General features: G+C 48.0%; 1 protein-coding gene across 1 annotated transcript; it reads right to left on the reverse strand.

The window, feature by feature from the left end:
• Positions 1 to 17,089: 17,089 nt before the first annotated feature.
• LOC119397694 (glutamate--cysteine ligase catalytic subunit) lies at positions 17,090 to 19,027 on the reverse strand. Its single transcript, XM_037665116.2, has one exon. The coding sequence runs from the start codon at positions 19,016 to 19,018 to the stop codon at positions 17,090 to 17,092; it is 1,929 nt and encodes a 642-aa protein (XP_037521044.1). The 5' UTR covers positions 19,019 to 19,027.
• Positions 19,028 to 19,631: the final 604 nt, after the last annotated feature.

Here is a 19,631-nt window from a genome sequence, read left to right on the forward strand (position 1 = left end):
CTGGAAACCTTCCTCGTGCCGCAAAAGGACGTTTCGGAATCGTCAAACGTACACACGGTTAGCGTGGTGGCTAACCATAGCAAGGACGCGACGCTTCAAGGGTTAGGCGATACCGTCGGTGAGGGCCCAGGTTCAGATTTTATCAGCGCTGACGCAGATAATTTGGCCCGACAGTCCGACGCGGCGGAGAATTCAAGTGTGAGCAGGATAGAAGGTGTAGCGGAAACACCAACGAGCTGCACGGCTCCGCATGTCGCGACCCGAAGCGAGGATGAAGGCGTCGTGGAAAAGGATGTTTGCCGAAAGCGCAGAAAAAGAAAGAGGCGAAAGCGTTCGGCGGACGTTTCAGAACCGTTAAAGGTAGACACGGTTAGCGGGGCGGCCAACCATAGCAAAGACGCGACGCTCCAGGGATGCAGCGATGCCATCGGAGAAGGCCCAATTCCAGATTTTGTCAGTGTTGAGACAGATACTTTGGCCCGACAGTCCAACGGGGCGGAGAAATCGAGAAGCTTGCGCGAGAAAGAAGGTGTAGCACAAGCACCAACGAGCTGCACAACTCCGCATGTCGCGACCCGAAGCGATGATCGAGGTATCGAGAAAAAGGATGTTCGCCGACATCGTAGAAAAAGAAAGCGGCGGAAGCATTCGGGACAGAGTAAGCTTAAGAAAGGTCCCAACCCGGCGCGAAAAAGACAAAAGGGTAGGCCACAGGACAGTTTGCGGAAACGTAAATTGAGGCGTTCATTCAGCCGCAAGCAGCGCGAGAGGCGCAGAGGGAGAAAGCAAGGTGCGCTCCCACGACGGAAGGCGAGGTTGGGATTGACAGCTTCGGGAAAGCAGGTGGGTCCGAGTCGTCAAAGTCGAAAGGCCAGTGTACGGCGGGTAACAAAGCACCGCGCGGAGGCGAGCACAAAGGGAGAACGGACCCAGTTTCTTCCCCGTTTCTGGCATTCCATTCGCCTTCCTGAGGGGAGCCGACCGAGGTGCCGAATGAAGTGTGACGGTAGAGTGCAGCGGATAGCTCGTGCATGTTGTAGCCTCTGGCGAGCTAGAAAGCCGGCTGGACCGCGGCCCCATCGGGTACGATTCAAGCGAATCCAATTGAGAAAAGGGGAACGGTCAGTTCGAGTAGGTTTGCAGGTGCGTGCAAACTAGGATTACTCATTGTTTTGTTAGGAATGTAGAATTCAGCCAGTTTATTTTTGTGTGTTATGAGATGCGGTGTAAAGGTTTAAGAAGAAAAACCGCGCAGTAGTAAATGGCTGAAGAGAGCATCGAAGTTCTTTTAGGATGAACTTCTGAAGAAGGTATTTTTTTTTTTAGCGCGAAAACTGTATTTTTTTTCTAGTTTTGAAAAGTTTAGTGCGATATCGTATGCGTTCTCTTTCATGTCGATTTGGGGTGAATAAGCATTTGAGGAGAGATATCAGCATCAGTTTCCGAAGTGAGTTTGGCACTGAGCGGTGCAGTTTTCGTTACGTGCTATTAGAATTGACAGGCATTTAGTGCAAGGTTTTAACATAAAACCAATGCAAATGTTTGAGGTGCTTTTTGAAGTGTATTACACCTGGGGTTATTTTTTTTTTGTACAATGCGTGTTGTAACGTAACGTAAGGTTAAGTTTTAGAAGAACTAAGAGGGAAAGGGTGAGTGGTTAGTTGTACTTTGTCTTTTGCAACGCTATAGGAATGAGGTATTGAGGCGCTCAGGAGAGCACAGTGGTTTTTATCAGAGGCGTTGGCATGGGCAGGTAGCTTTAACCGAATGAACCTGTTAGAAGACAGTGTTTATCCCATTATGTTTTGTTCTTTTTTTTTTTTTGTGAGGAATTAATGATCGAGTGATCACATCAGCGGGTCAGTAAGGTTTCCGAACGTTACGGCGTGAGCGATCGTTCAAAGATATGTGATGTGGTCGAACCTTTTTATAGGGTTCTGACTGTAAAGGATGAGAAGATCGTTTTGCAAGTGCAATCGTAGACTACTTGGGTCATGGCGTAGGCCTAGGTTTTAGGAAACCTAGTGAGCTTGAGAGCTCAGCAGTAGTAGACTATCCGCGGCCCAAAACAAAGAAGGACGAAGGGGCGTTTTGGGGCTCGCTGGAATGCAGTCTTTGCATCGGGAGTTTATTCATCGTTGGCCACCCCTTGACCGATGTTCTTCGCGGGACAAAACAGGCGAAAGTAGTCTAGGATGAAAAGAAGGAGGCTGCCTTCTTAAGCGTGAAGGCGGTAGTGATTAACCGTCCGGTTTTGCGAGCTCAGGATTTCGACCAAGAGTTCACGGTCCAGAGTTATGTGAGCGATCAAGGCCTAGGTGCCGTTCAATCTTAGAAGGATGACGAAGGTAATGAACATCCCGTGCTCTACTTGAATCGAAAATTGAGCTCTCGAGAGATGGCGTACTGCGCTTCAGAAAGGGAGTGCGCTTGCATTGTGTGGGCCATTCATTAGTTGCAGTGTAATCTCGGAGGCGTCAAATTCAGCGTAGATACGGATCGTTATCCCCTTGCCTGGCTGCAAACCGCGACATCAAAGAACAGTCACCTTCTGAGGTGGAGTTTGATTTTTAGGTAATATCTTTTCGACATTAAGGATAAGAAGGGCAAAATTTGAGTGGAAACGCTGACGCGCTTAGCCGCTCTTTCTAAGCGATTCTGGGGTGCTCTTCCAATGTCTCGAAATTGATATTTTAGGGGGTTTTTTTTTGTGCAACTATTTGTTTGATAGAGTAAAGTAGCACGTTTGGTTCCTCAGCATAAGTAAGTCCTGAGACTTTTGAGTGTGAGCTTTTCGTATAAAGCTAATAATGAAAGTTTGTTTACCAACCCTCTTTTGGCCTGGTTTGCTCGGAGGCGGCCGAGTGCTTGCTCGGCATGTGGTTGAGTTTCAGAGAGGCCGCAGAATTTGGATTGCAACTGACTAGACAATGCTTCAAGCGAAGACGAGCTTTGGGCATTCAACGGTGGCGAATTTCGTCGACCCTTCGAGCAGCAGCGATGGCTGCTACCCTCCGTTTCTCCACTGGCGAGGGAGGAGGCTGTTATGACCGGCAGTCGGTGGCGAAGCGCTGACCATGAGAATCTGCGGACGAGGCGTTCTCATGCTGCTAGAACACCTGCATCCTTCCACGAAACGGAATTCCTGTGACGGCGCGTGACCAACAATAAGCAGAATCTCGGCCTCAAAAATCTGGGACGGCAAAGCCGGAGACAATGGACCACCTGGACTTGGCTTGGTACGCTGCCGAAGCCACCTGACGGGTATGTTTGGACGGGAGTCTCCGCTACCCTTTTGCTGCCGTCGGGAAAAGATCTGCATGGGCAAGCACGAGGAACCTGTTCTGCTTCTCCCCACCTGCGTGTCGACAACCGCCGGACTCTTGCCGCTTCAAGTGTGCCATGACCCCTCCGCGACAGTGAAATGGACTGTGCCTGGTGGGAGGTGTCATGTGTGTGATTGGTGTTCATCAAGAGGGAGGAGCCAAACTGAGGGGTTAAAACGACGATGCTGAGTGAGAAATGGGGCTCTGAGCCCTCGGTAACAGGCTCATCCAATGCGCTCGTCGCTGAACTCTTTCCTTGTAACTATGTAATTGAGTGTATCAAAAGTGCCAGTAAACTTGTTATTGTTTTCCCATCTTGCTAGCATCAGTTCCTCAACCCGGAGACTCGACTACGCTACCAAACGGAGTCCGGGTACGACGCTGCCCTCTCGTAGCAACAGCATGGTTGCCGATGAGGGACGGATCTAAATACACCGGCACGACAACAGGAGTCAGCGGTGAGGTTGATCCAAATACCCGGTCGCAACAACCCCCCTTTGATGACTGGTGGTACATCTCCATCCCGACGACTAACGTTCATGTTAAATGATTAAACAAACCATTGTGGTAGCTGTAGTAGTCAACGGTGAAAGCGTAATCAGAGAACGAAGTGTGATAGCCAGAAGAGCGTCGCATATTGGACGCAGAACTTGGTCGCCACCCCGCGGCATGTTAAAATGTGATTGAACATCACGGCCGAACTAGAGGGAAACGCAAAGCGCGTCGTGCCGCCCCGGTAGCCCGGCCGCGGCTTTTCTCGGGGCGAGCGCGTGAGCGGGGAACGCGCTGTTACAGCCAGGTATGGCAGGCGCGCGTCGCAGAGCTATTTTTAGTTTGGATTAGCATGATGCTATGAGCGAGGCCGACGCCTTTACCACGCTTGGGCCAATGTCGCCACCTCGCGGTGTATTAAGGCATTGACAAAATTGAACTTCTATTGAACACGTGCCGAATGGGGCGGACGTGTAACGCGTTGCAGGTGCTAATCGCGGAGGCCACAGTAATGACGAATTACTTTACCTTACCGCTCCCAGAGGTCAACACCACCGCGCCGACCGGGAGAGTAGTAGATATAAAAGGCGCGTTTGTAAAGGCTCTAGAGTCTGTGACCATGGCGCAGTGGATAGCGTGCCCGGCATGTGTTGTTGCGTATCGAGCGGTCGTGGGTTCGGTGTCGAAAACTTTTTTCTGTGCCATCTGATCCTGTACATTTTTTCAACGTCATTTCCGTGACGGAAATACGTCATTGAAGTGTTTGAAAGTGTGGAACCCGGCATAAAACACTTTCGTGTTAAAATTTTATTTCATTATAAGTTTACGTCACTCATGACAATATTTAGCGCTTTGTTAGCTCCGGTGAAGTGCGCTATACCACAGCTCTACCGTGAGAAGAGCCAAACGCTCGAAACTGGATTTGCCTTGTCGACCATTGTCGTAATCGACGACGCCTAGGGACGATATGTGTCCAAGCACCGCGCAGTACCCAGCTACATTTTCGCCACAGGGCACAGAAAACTTACATGTAACCGCGAAAACTGACACCCGAGCCTTTCGAGCAATGAATATTTTCGAATCGGATACGCTAACCACTACACAGCCATTGCGAAGCACCTTTTGCTGAATTCTGCACGGCGACAAGCAACATGGCCATCATCTACCTTGACCGGTTCGAGGCCTTGGCGAGAGTGAATAGGCTGGACGAAGATGGACGTGCTTATCACGATGCTGAGTGATACCACACTGCATAACTTGACGTTTCCGGATCTTTTTAAAAGGAAGGAGCATCGAGAGATAAAACAGGCGCTTATGAACCATTGCACGTCGAAACGGTTGATAGACACGCAGCGATATAATCGTAGAATAAAATATAACTTCCATAAACACACACAGGGATCACTGGAGGCAGTTGACTTCATCGTAGAATTGAAGCGTTTGGCTACGAACTGCTCGTTTGGAACGTTTTTAACTGAGGCACCCAGAAACTAGCTTGTCGAGGGTGCGTGCAGTGAGGCTATTTGGTCCAAGCGTGTGGCCGCTGCAGGGCCTAATGTGGGACAAAGCGTGTGTTATCTCCACGTCCATGGCAGCTGCGGTAAACAACGCGAGGATGATGCTACCGGAACCAGGCGTGGTCGTGAAGTGGCAGCGCTGCGACAGTGCAGCGACTGACAGCGAAGTGGCACGTCGGCCGCAAGGAGAGGGTGCACTGACAAGTGCAGAATACCATCGTGCTTTCGTTGTGGGAGCCGCTACCACTGTCGGCACATCGAGGAAGCTGTGACAGTGGGCGGCACGTTCAGCTAGTATGTGCGCTACAAGGCTTAACCGGGTGAAGAATTATGTGTCTAGTACCTGCTTGAAGAAAGAATTCAGCAGTACGTGCAAAGTTGATATTAACGGTGTAAATCCCGTGGCAGAACAACACAGCTTGCAACCTTGTCGAGGGCCTTCACCTAGCAGACCAGCAATTAGTTTTGCTGGCAACACGGAAGCCATCCTTTATCGCCCCTCCACAGTAAATTATGGCTCTGGTGATCAATGGTGGTTGCGGGCGAACAGGTATCCAAGGTTAAAGGGCGCAAGAGCTGCGGCATAACAATAATTGTAGGAGTTTTACGTCCCAAAACCACGATGTCATTATGAGGGACGCCGTAGTGGAGGGTTCCGGAAATTTTGACCATCTGGTGTTTTTTAGCATGCACCTAAATCTAAGTACACGGGCCTCTGGCATTTCTGGAGCATCGGCATAATTGAAGTCCACACGAAGCTAAGCACAGTGCTGCCCGCTGTCAATTAAACAGGTAAATCGAGGGAGGGGAAGGAGGAACGAACATAATTAGGGAAAAATAAAATAAAAATAATTCAGACCTTTGAATCGATGTTATTCATAGCACTTTGTTGGTAGCTGTATATTCAGCGTTGTCTGGGTTTATATATATATATATAAAAATCTTTACGTGACGCAAGCGTAAAACAGTGATGATGTTCACTATTAATAATAGTAATACCGGGGTTTAACGTGCCAGATCCGTGAGTGAATATAGGCGTGCTCCTGGTTGGGGGGTTTCACCAGGTTCGCGTCTTTCATTCCTGCTCTGTGGCCTAAAGAAAACTAGCCTACGTTCTTCGACTTGCGAAAAGCGAATTGCTGCCCTTCGAGGTGATTACAATAAGAGTTTGCGCATGCGTTGGTGGTACAATGGGTAGAGCCCCGGTTCGATACCCGCCATCGAACGCTTTATTTATTGACGAAAAGGTGCGATAGCAACTTACGTACCTTCCAAAAAGTACCTGGCATGAGACAATCTTATTTCTTTCCGAATAATGTACGTAAGAATAAAGAAAACATGAAGTGGTTCGTGCACAACCTTGGGAGACCACGCGCAGCCGATAAGACATTATGCAGGTTCCATGGAATATAAAAATCGATGTTATTCGACTCGTTTTGCGCAGGAAATGGTTATTAAGAATTGTTAAGGTTCTGCATGTCAGATGGACTGACGTGTTTGTGTAAGGAGTGCAGATGTGTGTGTGACGACAGCAGCGAGACGAAGCACGTTGCAAGTTATCTTATTGCCATAGCGTCGGCTGCGAGCATCCACCTCGTATGCAGCAGCTCCTCGGATCGAATCCGGATGCCGCAGGGAACCGAGCGGTCTTTCAACTGGGTAGACGTGCCCACCACTTGTTCCGTTTGTCTCGAAATGAAGGACCAACTCTGAGTGCTTCTTGTGTTCAACCTCTCCCCTGACGCGCGACTTTCCAGATGTTTGCGAAATTAGATACAGCGCCCCTGCGACCTTTTCTGCCAACAACACATCGGCGAACCTGATCATTGCCACTTCAGAGGATCGTGACAAATGTGGAACACAACTAGAATTGAAAGGGCGACGTCACCTAAGAAAAAAATGACTCGTATAACAACACAAGGAAATATGTGCAGCTGCACATTCAATCCCCACGAAATTTTTAAACTTTTCATGGGTATATATATATACACACACACAATCATACGCCGCCCCCCCCCCCCCCCCCCAAAGAAAACAAAACTGACCACGCCTCTGACCACCGGTGACAGCGCCATCGTGCAAGGAGCAAAAAAAATCGACGTGTCTTTCATTTCACTGTGTAGTGTCATTTAAGCTCGTGGTGAAAACTAATCTTCGAGTGCCCAAACACGACTGCGCGCCGGTGGCTGTGATGGTCTCACCGAGAGGAAACGTCGAGGAAGAGGCCGACCACCACGCAGGGCAGTGCATCCTTCGTCTCGCGTTTTTCTCCGATCATGTTTTTACTTGCTGTCCCCCCCAACCCGTATCTGTCGATTTTCTCCTGAATTCGTCGGTGTCCTCGCCATTACTGTATTTCTTTTTAAATCGGCCTCTCTCTCTGTCCCTCTACAAAGACCTCGCGGGAGCAGGTTCTGCGACATGCCGAGGAAATAAAGAAAGAAGAAAAGAGACGGAAGGTATGCGGCAAGTTCCCCTCTATTGATAAGGGGCCGGATCCCAGCAGCGACGGTGATGTGAACGGACATAAATTGCGCCCTCCGAATAAGAGGAGAACTTGCGCTCGCGCTTTCTGCTCACCGGACAAGCAGTGACGAAACTGCGCGCGTGCTGCAATGCTGCTCATTATGACAGACAACGGTCGATTAATATTCAAGCAGCGATTTGAGATCAACAATCGGGTGACCTTGTCTATATATAAGTAGCATTCCCCAGTGAAGAATGTACGTGTTGAAATTTATATTTAATAGTTAGACGCTGCTGGTGGCGTGACGTCGAGACTTGAAATCTAAGACAGGCGTTATTTTGATGTCAAACTACACTCCACAAGTAGTTGACGTTTAATGCACGCCCCGTGTTGGGAGGCACGCATATTCGAGAGAGAACAACGGAGAAAACGGAGGGGGATGTCGCAATCGTAGGAAGGCACGCACGATGAATTTGCACTAGAATTCAGCGTGGTCCGTGTCTGAGATAGACATGGCCGTATCTGTCATTTCGTACACGTGTTTTCCTCAGCGACAAAGTACGAAAGAGCGAGGCTTTTCTACAGAATTTTGCAAAATAAAAGTAAGTAATGTGAAAACTTGCTCCTGAAAACGCAGGATTGTTTTGTTCTGGTCATTTTGTGATTTAACCGTAAAATCACTCTGAATGATAATTCATGTTGGTCTTCGCTTTCTTTAGTCAACATTACTGAGCAACTCTTTCAGGGGACACTCGTAGTTTTTGAATTCGTACATACGGGGCAGTGAAGACTACGCTATTAAATCACAAAAGAGAACGTCGTTTTTTTTTCGTTTTTTTTTTTTGTGGCTAGACGTAATTCCTTCGAGGCACGATTCCCTCAATGTTCTCTGTATTTGTGCCGTGTGCCCATTTAGCAGTGGCTTCTGCTCCGTCATGTTGCGCCTCAAATTTGTTCATTTCAGCACCATGCACTGCGAACTTTGCAAAGCACATCTTCCAGAACCGGCGCGGTTCATGCGCACGGAACGAACACGGCGCTGTGCTCTCATCGCCACTTTTTCTGCTCTCTGTTTGGCTCTGCGGTTTAACGTTAGACTGAGTGAACGCTGTATTCAACAAATCCCGCTAGAATACCTTGACTGCCTCCTCGTCCTGCTGGACGACCCAGATGTGGAGGTCTTTGTCGGAGCTGTGGATCGCGGCTTCTCAGAGATCAGAATTATCCCTCGAGGTTCAGTAAAAAAAAAAAAAAAAAAAAAGATGTGTTAATTAACCTGGTTGAATGAGTGCAGGTCCGAAAGAGATGTCTGCCAAGAAAAGTGTTTAGATGAATGGAGGGACCTAATTTTGAAACACCACTTCCTTTACAAGGCATTTTTTTTGCCCAAAATAAGGAAGAAACAAGTTTTTTTTTTTGTTGTTGTTCTAGTAAGGACAGGAAGAACGATCGACACGCGCACACATACGCGGAATGAAGTAGTCCTTTTCTCGAGATTGCCTCCCACGACCATAGATGCAGATATTCCGATCTGATCACAGCTCTTTCTGCCGTCTGCGTTTGTTTCCTCTATTTCCACTAAGTGCGCATGTTCCAAGCAATAGGCGCAGTCACGCTCAACATAAATTGCAACACGGTGTCCTCGGTTGAAGGGGCCCCTCAAGCCCGAACGGTTACCCTGGCAAACATTAAATTAGTTTAGAGAATAGCAGTCACTGAAACGGCGCCTACTTCAGTAATTTTTGCTATGCAGGCGCTGCTTTGCAGCATTTTGCGCCATTTTGAGCACGCGCAGCATGTTGCAACTCATATTGGGCGCGACTGTACATTGCCTGCCTTTTAATCTCTACTAGAACATGAGCGACACGCGCCTGCTCTCGTTATGCACACTTATCCGAAATTCATGGAATTCACTGTTCACAAGACGGAAAATCGGGAATAGTAAAAATAATGTGAAAGGATGGCGAATTGGGCTGTTTGTCGTGTCGCGGTTACTGAGCGAAACACGACTGGGCAAAGTGACGAAGGCGGCGGCTCCCCTTTGCGTCGGTTGTCGTCAGCAATAATTTATAACCGCTCGTACAACGCCTAAAATATTGACATTTACGTCTTGTTCACTGTGTGCCAAGCGTCAATAACTCATCTGTGAATTCGCTGTTTTTACAACCTGCAGATTGTGAAGAGGTTTTTTCGTGTATCAACTCTATTGAAAATGGAAAATGAATAGATACTACCGGAATTCAAATTACGTCCGTAAAGTACGTGCTCGACTTAATTTGCCCAGTATAATAACTTACATTTACAACCTTATTCTGAGTAGTGGTGTATTCCCTAGATGTATACAAGAAGCTCGTGTTGTACCAGTATTTAAGGGCGGAAATGAGAAAGTTATAAATAGCTATCGTCCAATCTCAATCTTGCCGGTATTATCAAAAGGTATCGAAAAAAATAGTGTACATTAGAATTTCCTCGTACCTCACTGGCCAAAAAATTGCTAAATGACTTCCAACATGGTTTCATGAAGCACAGGTCTACTGAAACTGCCCTGCTGGCTTAGAAAGAAATAATTTTACGGGCCTTCAGTGCCGCACAGTACGCTGTGGGCATATATATATATATATATATATATATATACATTGACTTCTCAAAGGCCTTTGACACGATAAGCCATTCTATTCTCCTTTACAAGCTGAAACAGTATGGAATACGTGGAATAGCAAACGATCGGCTGAAATCGTACATTAGCCAAACAACGCAATATATTGACGTAAACAATGACAGATCATCCCTACTGTCAATACTTGCAGGAGTACCCACAGCAGCATTTTAGGGCCGCTGCTTTTCACAATTTGTGTGAATGACATTGTATTCTGCTACGAGGATGCCCAATTTATTTCATATACCGATGACACGTCCGTTTTCATTACGGGCATATCAACAGCTGATATTGAGCGCAAGGCCAACTGTGCGCTTGCAAAAATTAAAGAGTGGGCTGACACAAACAAACAGTCTTAAAATAAACTCTAAAAAAACAAAAGTCGTCCTATACGCACCCAAAGGCAAAATTCTTCCAAGATTAAATAATATAAGCATGGTAAATGACACCATAGAAGTTGTTAACAGCGTTAAAATCCTGGGTGTTTTCTTTTCAAAGAATTTAACTTGGAACGAACATACAGACTACCTGTGTTCTAAAGTTGCTTCTGCAGTTGGCGCAATAACTAGACTACGAAACATGCTTCCTGAAAAGATCAAAATTTTACTTTACAATTCAATGGTACCTTCCCTGCTTCAGTATTGCCACTTTGTATGGGGCACCACAGGCATTACCAACATGACCAAAATACATCGATTACAAAAAAGAGCTGTAAGAAATACTGCAAATTTACCTTATAATGAGCACACGAAAGAGTGGTTTGTACAGTATAATTCTCTCCCAGTGCATCAACTATATATAGCAATAGATTGTAACTTTGTTATAAATCATCAGTTAAGCACAATGACACATACAGAGCTGACCTCGCAAACCTGCATCCAAATAAACGCATACGGCGTACAAGAAACAACGAATTATGGCGTATACCCACCCCACGAGCTAACTATTATAAAGAGTCTTTATCTTATACCCTTCCGCATTTACTAAATAGGTTACATCAAGAATCATTTGACCCGTTTGCTTGCGCAAGCAATGAAATCAGTTTTTTTCTTATCGAAAATGGCTTAATGAAGAGTATGGATATTACACGCACTGGTGCGTTGTTGTGAAGTGTATATTATGAAATTAATACTATATTCTGTTCTGTAATGCTGGTGTCCATTTAAAGTATGTTTCATTCTTTGCTTTGTTATTGTGTTATCTTTACAGTGTCACTTTGTGTTAGAGCAGATTATGTAATCTTTTCTTCTGTATTACAATGTATCCTTTACTGTATTTCAAAAAACAGTATTATAAACCGTGCGCTATGCTCAATGTATTCACCATGTGTCCACCCTCATGCTGTGCCATGCCAAGAACCAAGGGGGCAGGGACCTCTGTAAAGCCGTAGTCGCGGCTTTTTGTCCCGCCTCCTTCTCTTTCAAAGGAAAGAAAAATAAAGATTGATTGATTGATTGATTGATTGATTGATTGATTGATTGATTGATCGATCGATCGATTGATCGATCTCATTCAGCCTGTTGTTGTTAGCGAGAAAAATTATTGCGAACATCTTACACCAAATTTTGCTTGCATATTGCGCTTTCATTCAACTTCAAAGTTGCAACTGATAGGTCCTTACCTACTTTAACGATGTCTCAGGGAGGACGCAGAGTGTGATCCTACACGCGGACTCAAAGGATCACGACCGTGCGGAGGTACATTTCCAAATCTGGCGTGTTCCAGACGTCTCTCAATAGATGGCAGCACCTGCCCATTTCAAAAAGGCCCCGGGTGTCGGGCTGGCTTAGCTGCAGCTCGCGCCTGTTCGCAGGCGAAGCGGCCGCGCAAAGGAAGAACTAGCCGTGCAGTAGTGATGCAGAACTATCGATGGTACTATCGATACTATCGATAGCCGAGTCGCTATCGAACTATCGATGGTAAAAGACACTATCGACAGCGCTATCGATAGTAAGTACTATCGATAGTTTAAAATCAACAGCGCGAACTCATTGCAGAATAAACTTGGTTCCCCGTGCGCGCGGTACACAGTGGAGCCGGAGGAGCAGGCTGAAGGGCAAGAAAGTTGACATGCTTGTGTTCTTCACCATAGTGCTTCGCTGACACATGACCATAAAGTCAAACTATTCAACTGTAGTGGAAAGGAAGCCGTTACATCGGGTGCATTGCATTTTGTGTTTTCAAAAAAAAAAAAAATATCAAGAACTAAATTTGTTAATTATAAGATATGTAACTGGTTGCATTTAAGTATGAATTTATTGATGGACATGTGCCGCCATTTTCACTGCACAAATAATTTCTCTCGCCAAAAATTTGATCATAAATTAAGCGAAGCTGATAGTAGGCTATCGCGAATATTTTGGCAATTTGGACAGTCAGCAAGAGCATCGTTATCCGCGCCACTATGGATAGTATTGTCACGTGGTTGTGACGGTGAAGAATGCTGCAGCAAGACTGGGAACTACGAAGCTCTTTATTTGGTCAAACTTGTGCCCAGAAAATCAAAACTCAGAAAACAAGCAATACACGCTGCGCACTGATAGCAGCGAGAACAGTCGCCGGCCGTCGAGTCATCTGATAATCGGTGGAATGCTTCGTCTTTTATACATCAGTCATCAAACCTTCCAGCGTTATCGCTGGTGATCGCGTAAGCTCTCGAATAAACTTCAATATTCGGGTCCGGCGCGTAATGTTAAAATGTCAAACAATCGCGAAGCTTCTCAAACATTGCGGCGCGGTCTGCGTCAAACGCTGCGGACAGCCTGTGGGTGAAACCTGAATACATCAAAACACAGAAACAAACACGGGTGGCAGTAACATCGCTAGTAATATTACCGATGGCACTACCAATTCGACTATCGATAATTTATCGATAGTAGTACTATCGATAGTTTATTTACACTATCGATAGTTTCTAAGAAACTATCGATGTCATCGATAGTCAATTTACCGATAGCTCTGCATCACTACCGTGCAGCCGCGTTGCAGTATTAAATGCAAAGCATTTCTCAGCGAACCCCAGGCACTTTGAGCGTTTCTATCTATCTATCTATCTATCTATCTATCTATCTATCTATCTATCTATCTATCTATCTATCTATCTATCTATCTATCTATCTATCTATCTATCTATCTATCTATCTATCTATCTATCTATCTATCTATCTATCTATCTATCTATCTATCTGTCTGTCTGTCTGTCTGTCTGTCTGTCTGTCTGTCTGTCTGTCTGTCTGTCTGTCTGTCTGTCTGTCTGTCTGTCTGTCTGTCTAGCCGCCTACGTCTGGGTGCTCTCATGCTCGCCTCCTTAACTTGGTGTAGACTAAGTTAAGGCGTAGGAGGGTAAGAGGATTTGACGAATGTGACTTTCGGGTCATGACATGAATCCTATCAAGTACATCGTCAAACCCTTTCCTCCAAACACGTGTGGCACATGCCCGTCTACCACGGGCCGCGGTGTACGGGTATGCGCCACAGGTGATTGACAGTTTGTATCTACCCAGGAACGGCGAGAACAGACATTGGTAATTTAAATGCGAGAGCATTCAGAAAAACCAACATCGGCAGCGTTGACCTGAAGAATGCAAAGAATAAAAATTAGGATGCCAGCAGGAATCGAACCCGAGCATTCCGCGTGGCAGTCAGGCATTCTATCACAGAGCCACGCCAGGTCTAGAAACTGTTCCAGTCTTGCCTCCGCTTTTATAGCAGTGTAATAAATATTACATTTTTATTTCTATCATTCAGCAACCTATATTCAAGCGTTGCCCGGCTCCGGAGGAATAGGCTAACGAAAGTTACGTGTGATATTCACATCATCGCACCGTAATGTGCACTTGATTTCGATAATACTGATGTATGTGCTCTAAACGTGAGTGCTGACGTCACGTAAGACCACGTTACCCTTTAAACGCTAGTGTTGTCGACGTGCCTGGTAAGCCCACTACGTGCATGCAACTACTACACTTACAAGAGCACGTCGATCCACCTCGTACCGCTTGGCTCAAAGCAAAAAAATTCGGCAGATCCCACGTACCGTGGGAATCGATGTTATGCGAAGCAGGCGCGGGATGGTAACTGTGGCGCAATTTTTCACATTGAGCGAAACGTTACGGAATGACGCTAGAGAAATGTCGAAGTGGTACACGCACACTCATATCTTGAAAAGTCGCATATGTATTATGTAACCAGTTGTTTACAGTTGCGTAACGATGCCAACAGCAACATGGGTGTTACCAACACCATACGCTGTGAGCTCTTATGTAGTGCTTTTATTCTGCAATACTGGATAGCGCGAATCCGAACAGGGCAAAGAAGGAACACAGATGCACAGGGCAGGCGTTACTCGCAACTAAGCTGCATTTAGGAAAGTTTCCCTAGATATATGGTACGCAGCCGAGTGGCACGCGTAGGCGCAACAGTTGCAGTTGATACAGTTGCGTTACAGTTGTTATGCTGATACTTGTCCGTTATGATGGATAACACACGCACGTTTCACGAACCTGTGTGTATGTGTATGTGTATGAGACGTTTTTAACAGTTCTTGAACAAGGCCATCATCACCGTGATCAGTGAGTACCAGCAGCTGGACCGGACTTGTTATCCGTTCGTGATCGCGGCTACGAGGGGTCCAAGTGTAGTGAAGTGCGAGGTATAGTGCAGCTGGTGGAACTCCTGGATTCCTCTTACGATGAAATGATCTATGATGCCTCCTGTCCTGGACGTGGCAGCGAGGTATTTTGTTTCCTTGTCCACATCCAAGCCGTCTTTCACGCACTATAAAGACCAGGCATTGTTGAGTCTTGATAAATCATTGTTGAAGTCACCGGAGAGGCCTGGTTCTCTCGGCAGATTTATTGTAGGAAGCACTGACCCCGGTTTTTGCGTATCCGACGTGGTGCACGCTGCGGACAACGTGAACGAGTGCATGGTAGTCTAGCGTCTTCCAGGGGTCTTCTGTCTTCAACTTCATCACTATCCTTGCGTCCGCCGCAGTGGTGTAGCGGTTACGGTGCTCGGCTGCTGACCCGAAGGTCGCAGGTTCGATCCCGGCCGCGGCGGTCGCATTTCGATGGAGGCAAAATGCTAGATGTCCGTGTACTGTGCGATATCGGTGCATGTTAAAGAATACCAAATGGTCGAAATTTCCGGAGCCCCTCGCTACGGCGTCTCTCATAATCATATCGTGGTTTTGGGACAGAAAACCCTAACAATTATTATTATCACTTTCCTTGCATATCTGTGTGTGTTCCCGGTTACTGCGTTGGCTGAGACTTTGTATCACCTGTGGCACATACCCGAATAACATGAACTCTGGTATGCGGGTATGTGCCACACGTGACTGAGAGAAAGGGTTTCATGACTTTGCGACTTTGGTATTTTGCGTTATTCATGTCATGACCAGTGAATCGTGTTCGCCATACACTGATCCCCTGCTATGCCAATTTTGGTATACTACAAGTTATGCAGACGACCAGGAGAGCGCCCAGACGTAGGCGGCTAGATAGATAGATAGATAGATAGATAGATACGTAGATAGAAACGGCCAAAGTGCCTGAGGTTCGCTAAGAAATGCTTCGCATTTGCTCTTGCTGGGTGGTTTGCAAAAGCTTACGGACACAGACAATGCTGCTGTTCCAGCATTTGGAAGTCTGCCGTCACAGTCCGCCGACCACGTAGGTGGTCATGGAAAGGCGTCATTAAACCGCAGGACATCGGTGAACATCTTTTTTTACGGGGGAGGGCGTGTCGTTCAATGAATCCAAGCGGCTATCGCCGTCAATGCATCGCTCAAAGCGACGCTCACGCACGTCCTTTTCGTACCCAGACCTTTAGTAAACTTGTTGTCAGATATCACATGTATCCTCATACAACTTTTAACCATTAACCATTACTTCTTCTTTAACATCAGAGCTATTCCAAGTCGAGCTGCGCCGTCTGCATGTCAGTCAGGCTTCACACAGGTCACGTGACAGGAGGGGGAAATGAGTCAAGAAATAAATGAAGCAAAATGATGATGATGATGATGATGCCAGCATTGCGGGCCTCAAGTTTCACCGCTGCGGTGAAACTGCCCCCCCCCCCCCCCCGTGATGTCTGAGAACCCTGCGCACGCCTCTGGCTTCTCTCTTGTTTGCACGCCTACCGTCTTTGATCATATGAATTCAACCAACTATACCTAGCTCAGCTTCCTGACATTCAGAAGCGCTCGTTCTGTACCTTGGGTGGACATATGCAAAGACTTAAAAAACTAGTGAAACGTTTTATTGTAAAGTTAGAAAATGCAAGAATGCGAAGCACTAACCTCTGCAGCAACGTTGTTATGCGCACATGTCAGACAAAAGCGCAACAGCTTATTTTGCACTCTTTTTCGAATGAGTGCTAAAAAAAGCGCGAAGCACCTAACGTTGTCAAGAGCTGCATATGTATTGTAATTACGATTGAAAGTCATCGCTCGTGTAAGAAACGACGTAGAGAACGACTGCTGACATGGACATTATATCGCAGTAACAGTGCGCAAAACTGCTGCGGAGATAGCGACAATTATCTATTAAACTGCAAGGTTTGAGTATCGTCGTTAACAGGGAGTCGGGTCGTGCTTCCGCGATCCCATTACTTTGCTGAAAGGCATTCACTTGGACTCCGACGACAAAGAACCATGTCGTCGAGGTCGCTGGTAGTCTTCCTCGTGCGCAGGCGACGACGTTCCCGACGCAACCGGAGTGGTGGGCGGGGTCGCCGTCGACCTGGACGCCGGCGTGCCGATAAGCTCGGGGCAGCACCAAAAGTTGTGCTGCAGCCTTTTGATTCGTGCCACGAGGTCGTAGGCGATGCCGTCGCTCACCACGGAGTCTTTCTTGTACTCTGGGTGAGAGGTGACGAAGTGTCGTATCCAGCGCGCTGCCGTCATCAGCTGGCCGGAGGCGCGCTTCTCGATGAGCTGCAGGTACTGCTCGACGGTACAGCGAGTGCTCGCGTCCACCTCCTCGATGCCTGCCAGGAAAGTGCGCACAAGTGGCACAAGGCCAGGGAAGCTCTCCTTGCCGTTCATGATCTCGCTGATCGTCATACGTGCGACGCGTGGCTGAGCGGCGCCTTCACAGTGCGGGGACGCGACGTCTTCGCGGAACCACAGTGTCTCTCTCAGGACAGCGTCGACCTTCTGAGCGACGCGCATGTTCTCGTCCACTTTGGATATGGGGATCACAAAGTCCAGGTCGAACGTCAGGATGGCACGTGTGAGGAGCACGACGAAGACAACGTAAGCCGCGTTCTCGAATTCGGTCATATTCAGCTCCATGGGCCGGAACTCGACGCGCCATCCGATGTCCGTGTTGGGCGGAGGCGGCTTAAAGCGCAGTGTGTGCCAACTTGTGGACTGAAGGTTCTCGAAGTGGTCGTAGTCGTTGTCCACGCCGTCGCCGAGCTTCTCCCTGAAGAGCGAGAGCGAGTCCTTCCCAAAAACGTGAGCCAAGTGCATCGCCAGGCCGTGGCCGATGTCCTCGGAGCGCAGGAGCTGGTAGATCTCGTCGTTGTAGGCGAGCGGTACGTCGTTGTAGCGCTCGTTGACGGCGCAGATGAAGCACGGAATGCTGGCGTAGCGCGGCCGCACCGTGCTCATCTCGTCGTCGATACGGTCGTCGACAGCCATAGAGATGACGTCGAAGCGGCAGTCTCTGTCCACCAGGAAACCACGGAAGACGGGACTGCTTGCGCCCAGTGCCAGCATGACGGGGCATACGTTGGCCAGCTGGTCGTAGAGACGCAGCGCTTCTGCCATGTCGCACGCTTGCAGCGTTACCTGTAGGCAACAGTTGCCCATACCGAATCCCATAGCGTCCATGTATACGTGGTCGGGCAGAGCTGCGAGCAGCGCTTCTTCGTCAGCACCGAGTCTCGCGAGGTCTTCGACGAAGGGACGCGGAGTGTTGATGTCTTGAAAGATGGGCACGTTGATGACGACGCGCTTGCCGCGCCGCATCCGAATGTTGCGGGCCAGAGTGCGGAAACGCGGGTGAGCTGGGTAGATCATCTGCTCGGGCACGAAGAGAGACGGCATGGCGACTGAGTCGAGTGAGGGCTGATAAGGCGGATGCGTAAACTCGGCGCAGCCCAGCCTCGGGAAGACCGTAATGCACATGACCTCTTCGTTGGGACCGAGCAGCGCGTTGATTTCGGCGCGACGCTGGCGCATGTTGTGCTCGACGACGTTGCAGTGCGCCAGGGTGTCGCCGTAGGGCAGCCCCGGCACGGCTTCCATAGCGTAAGCGCCGAACTCCGGGTGCCACGAGCAGAGGCTCATCGGTGTCTGCAGCTCTCGCTCATTCAGCTCGTGGATGATTTCGGCACCTCGCAGCAGCAGTTGAACGCGCCGTTCGACGTGGTCGAAGCGCACTAGCATGTACTCGACTTCGTCTCCCCACAAGAGGCGGTCGCCCCGGCGGTCACGCGCCTCGCGGTACAGCTTGATGAACTGCAGGATGCCACGGTGCCGCACGTAGTCGCTCAGCCGCTTGGTCTCTTCCCAGGAGAGAGGCGTACCTTCTGACAGAAGCCCCATAATCAGCGCTGGATGAATATGTTGCGCGCGTCTTTGATTTGTTTTGTCGCCTAGAGGAAACTGGCTCATACCCACGAGGGGTTGGTTGGTTCCTGGAAGAATGGCACAACCCACCACGGGGGATCGGCCACGAAACGTGCAGCCACGAACCTCGTGACATCTGCATCATCTTCGTCTGGAAATCACGCGGCCGCCGGACAGTTGGAAATCTTAAAAATCCAACAGATCAAAGGCATCGTGATAATAGATGTCATGCGAAGCAGTCAGCGAATTGTTGACCGAAATAGAAATCAGCTCACAAGGGAGTTCATCGAAGCGCAAGAGATAGGGGGAATGTGAGCATGCCGTCAATTCCTCTGACACAAAAAAATGGTTTTCTGTGTGTCACAGCGCCGTTCTAAAACTGTCAGTTCTCAGTGGCTTCGGGCTTCTGCGTACTGATGTGGTCGGATTATGTGGTGCTATAAGTAGCGAGGTATATATTGCTGGAAGTATACCGTATGTCTGTGTGAATTAATATGTGGGTTTTCCGTGCGCTTTTACCTTTCTTAAAAATGTATTACCAACATGCTCAAACTGCCACGTTGGTGAACTACAACCACAGCTGTCGTTA

The sequence above is a fragment of the Rhipicephalus sanguineus genome, chromosome 6 (assembly GCF_013339695.2).
Source record: "Rhipicephalus sanguineus isolate Rsan-2018 chromosome 6, BIME_Rsan_1.4, whole genome shotgun sequence".
Taxonomy (NCBI): domain Eukaryota; kingdom Metazoa; phylum Arthropoda; class Arachnida; order Ixodida; family Ixodidae; genus Rhipicephalus; species Rhipicephalus sanguineus.

What these genes read in the sequence shown, in the direction of transcription:
- LOC119397694 (XM_037665116.2), bottom strand. Translation starts at nt 19,018, where the DNA reads ATGGGGCTTCTGTCAGAAGGTACGCCTCTCTCCTGGGAAGAGACCAAG.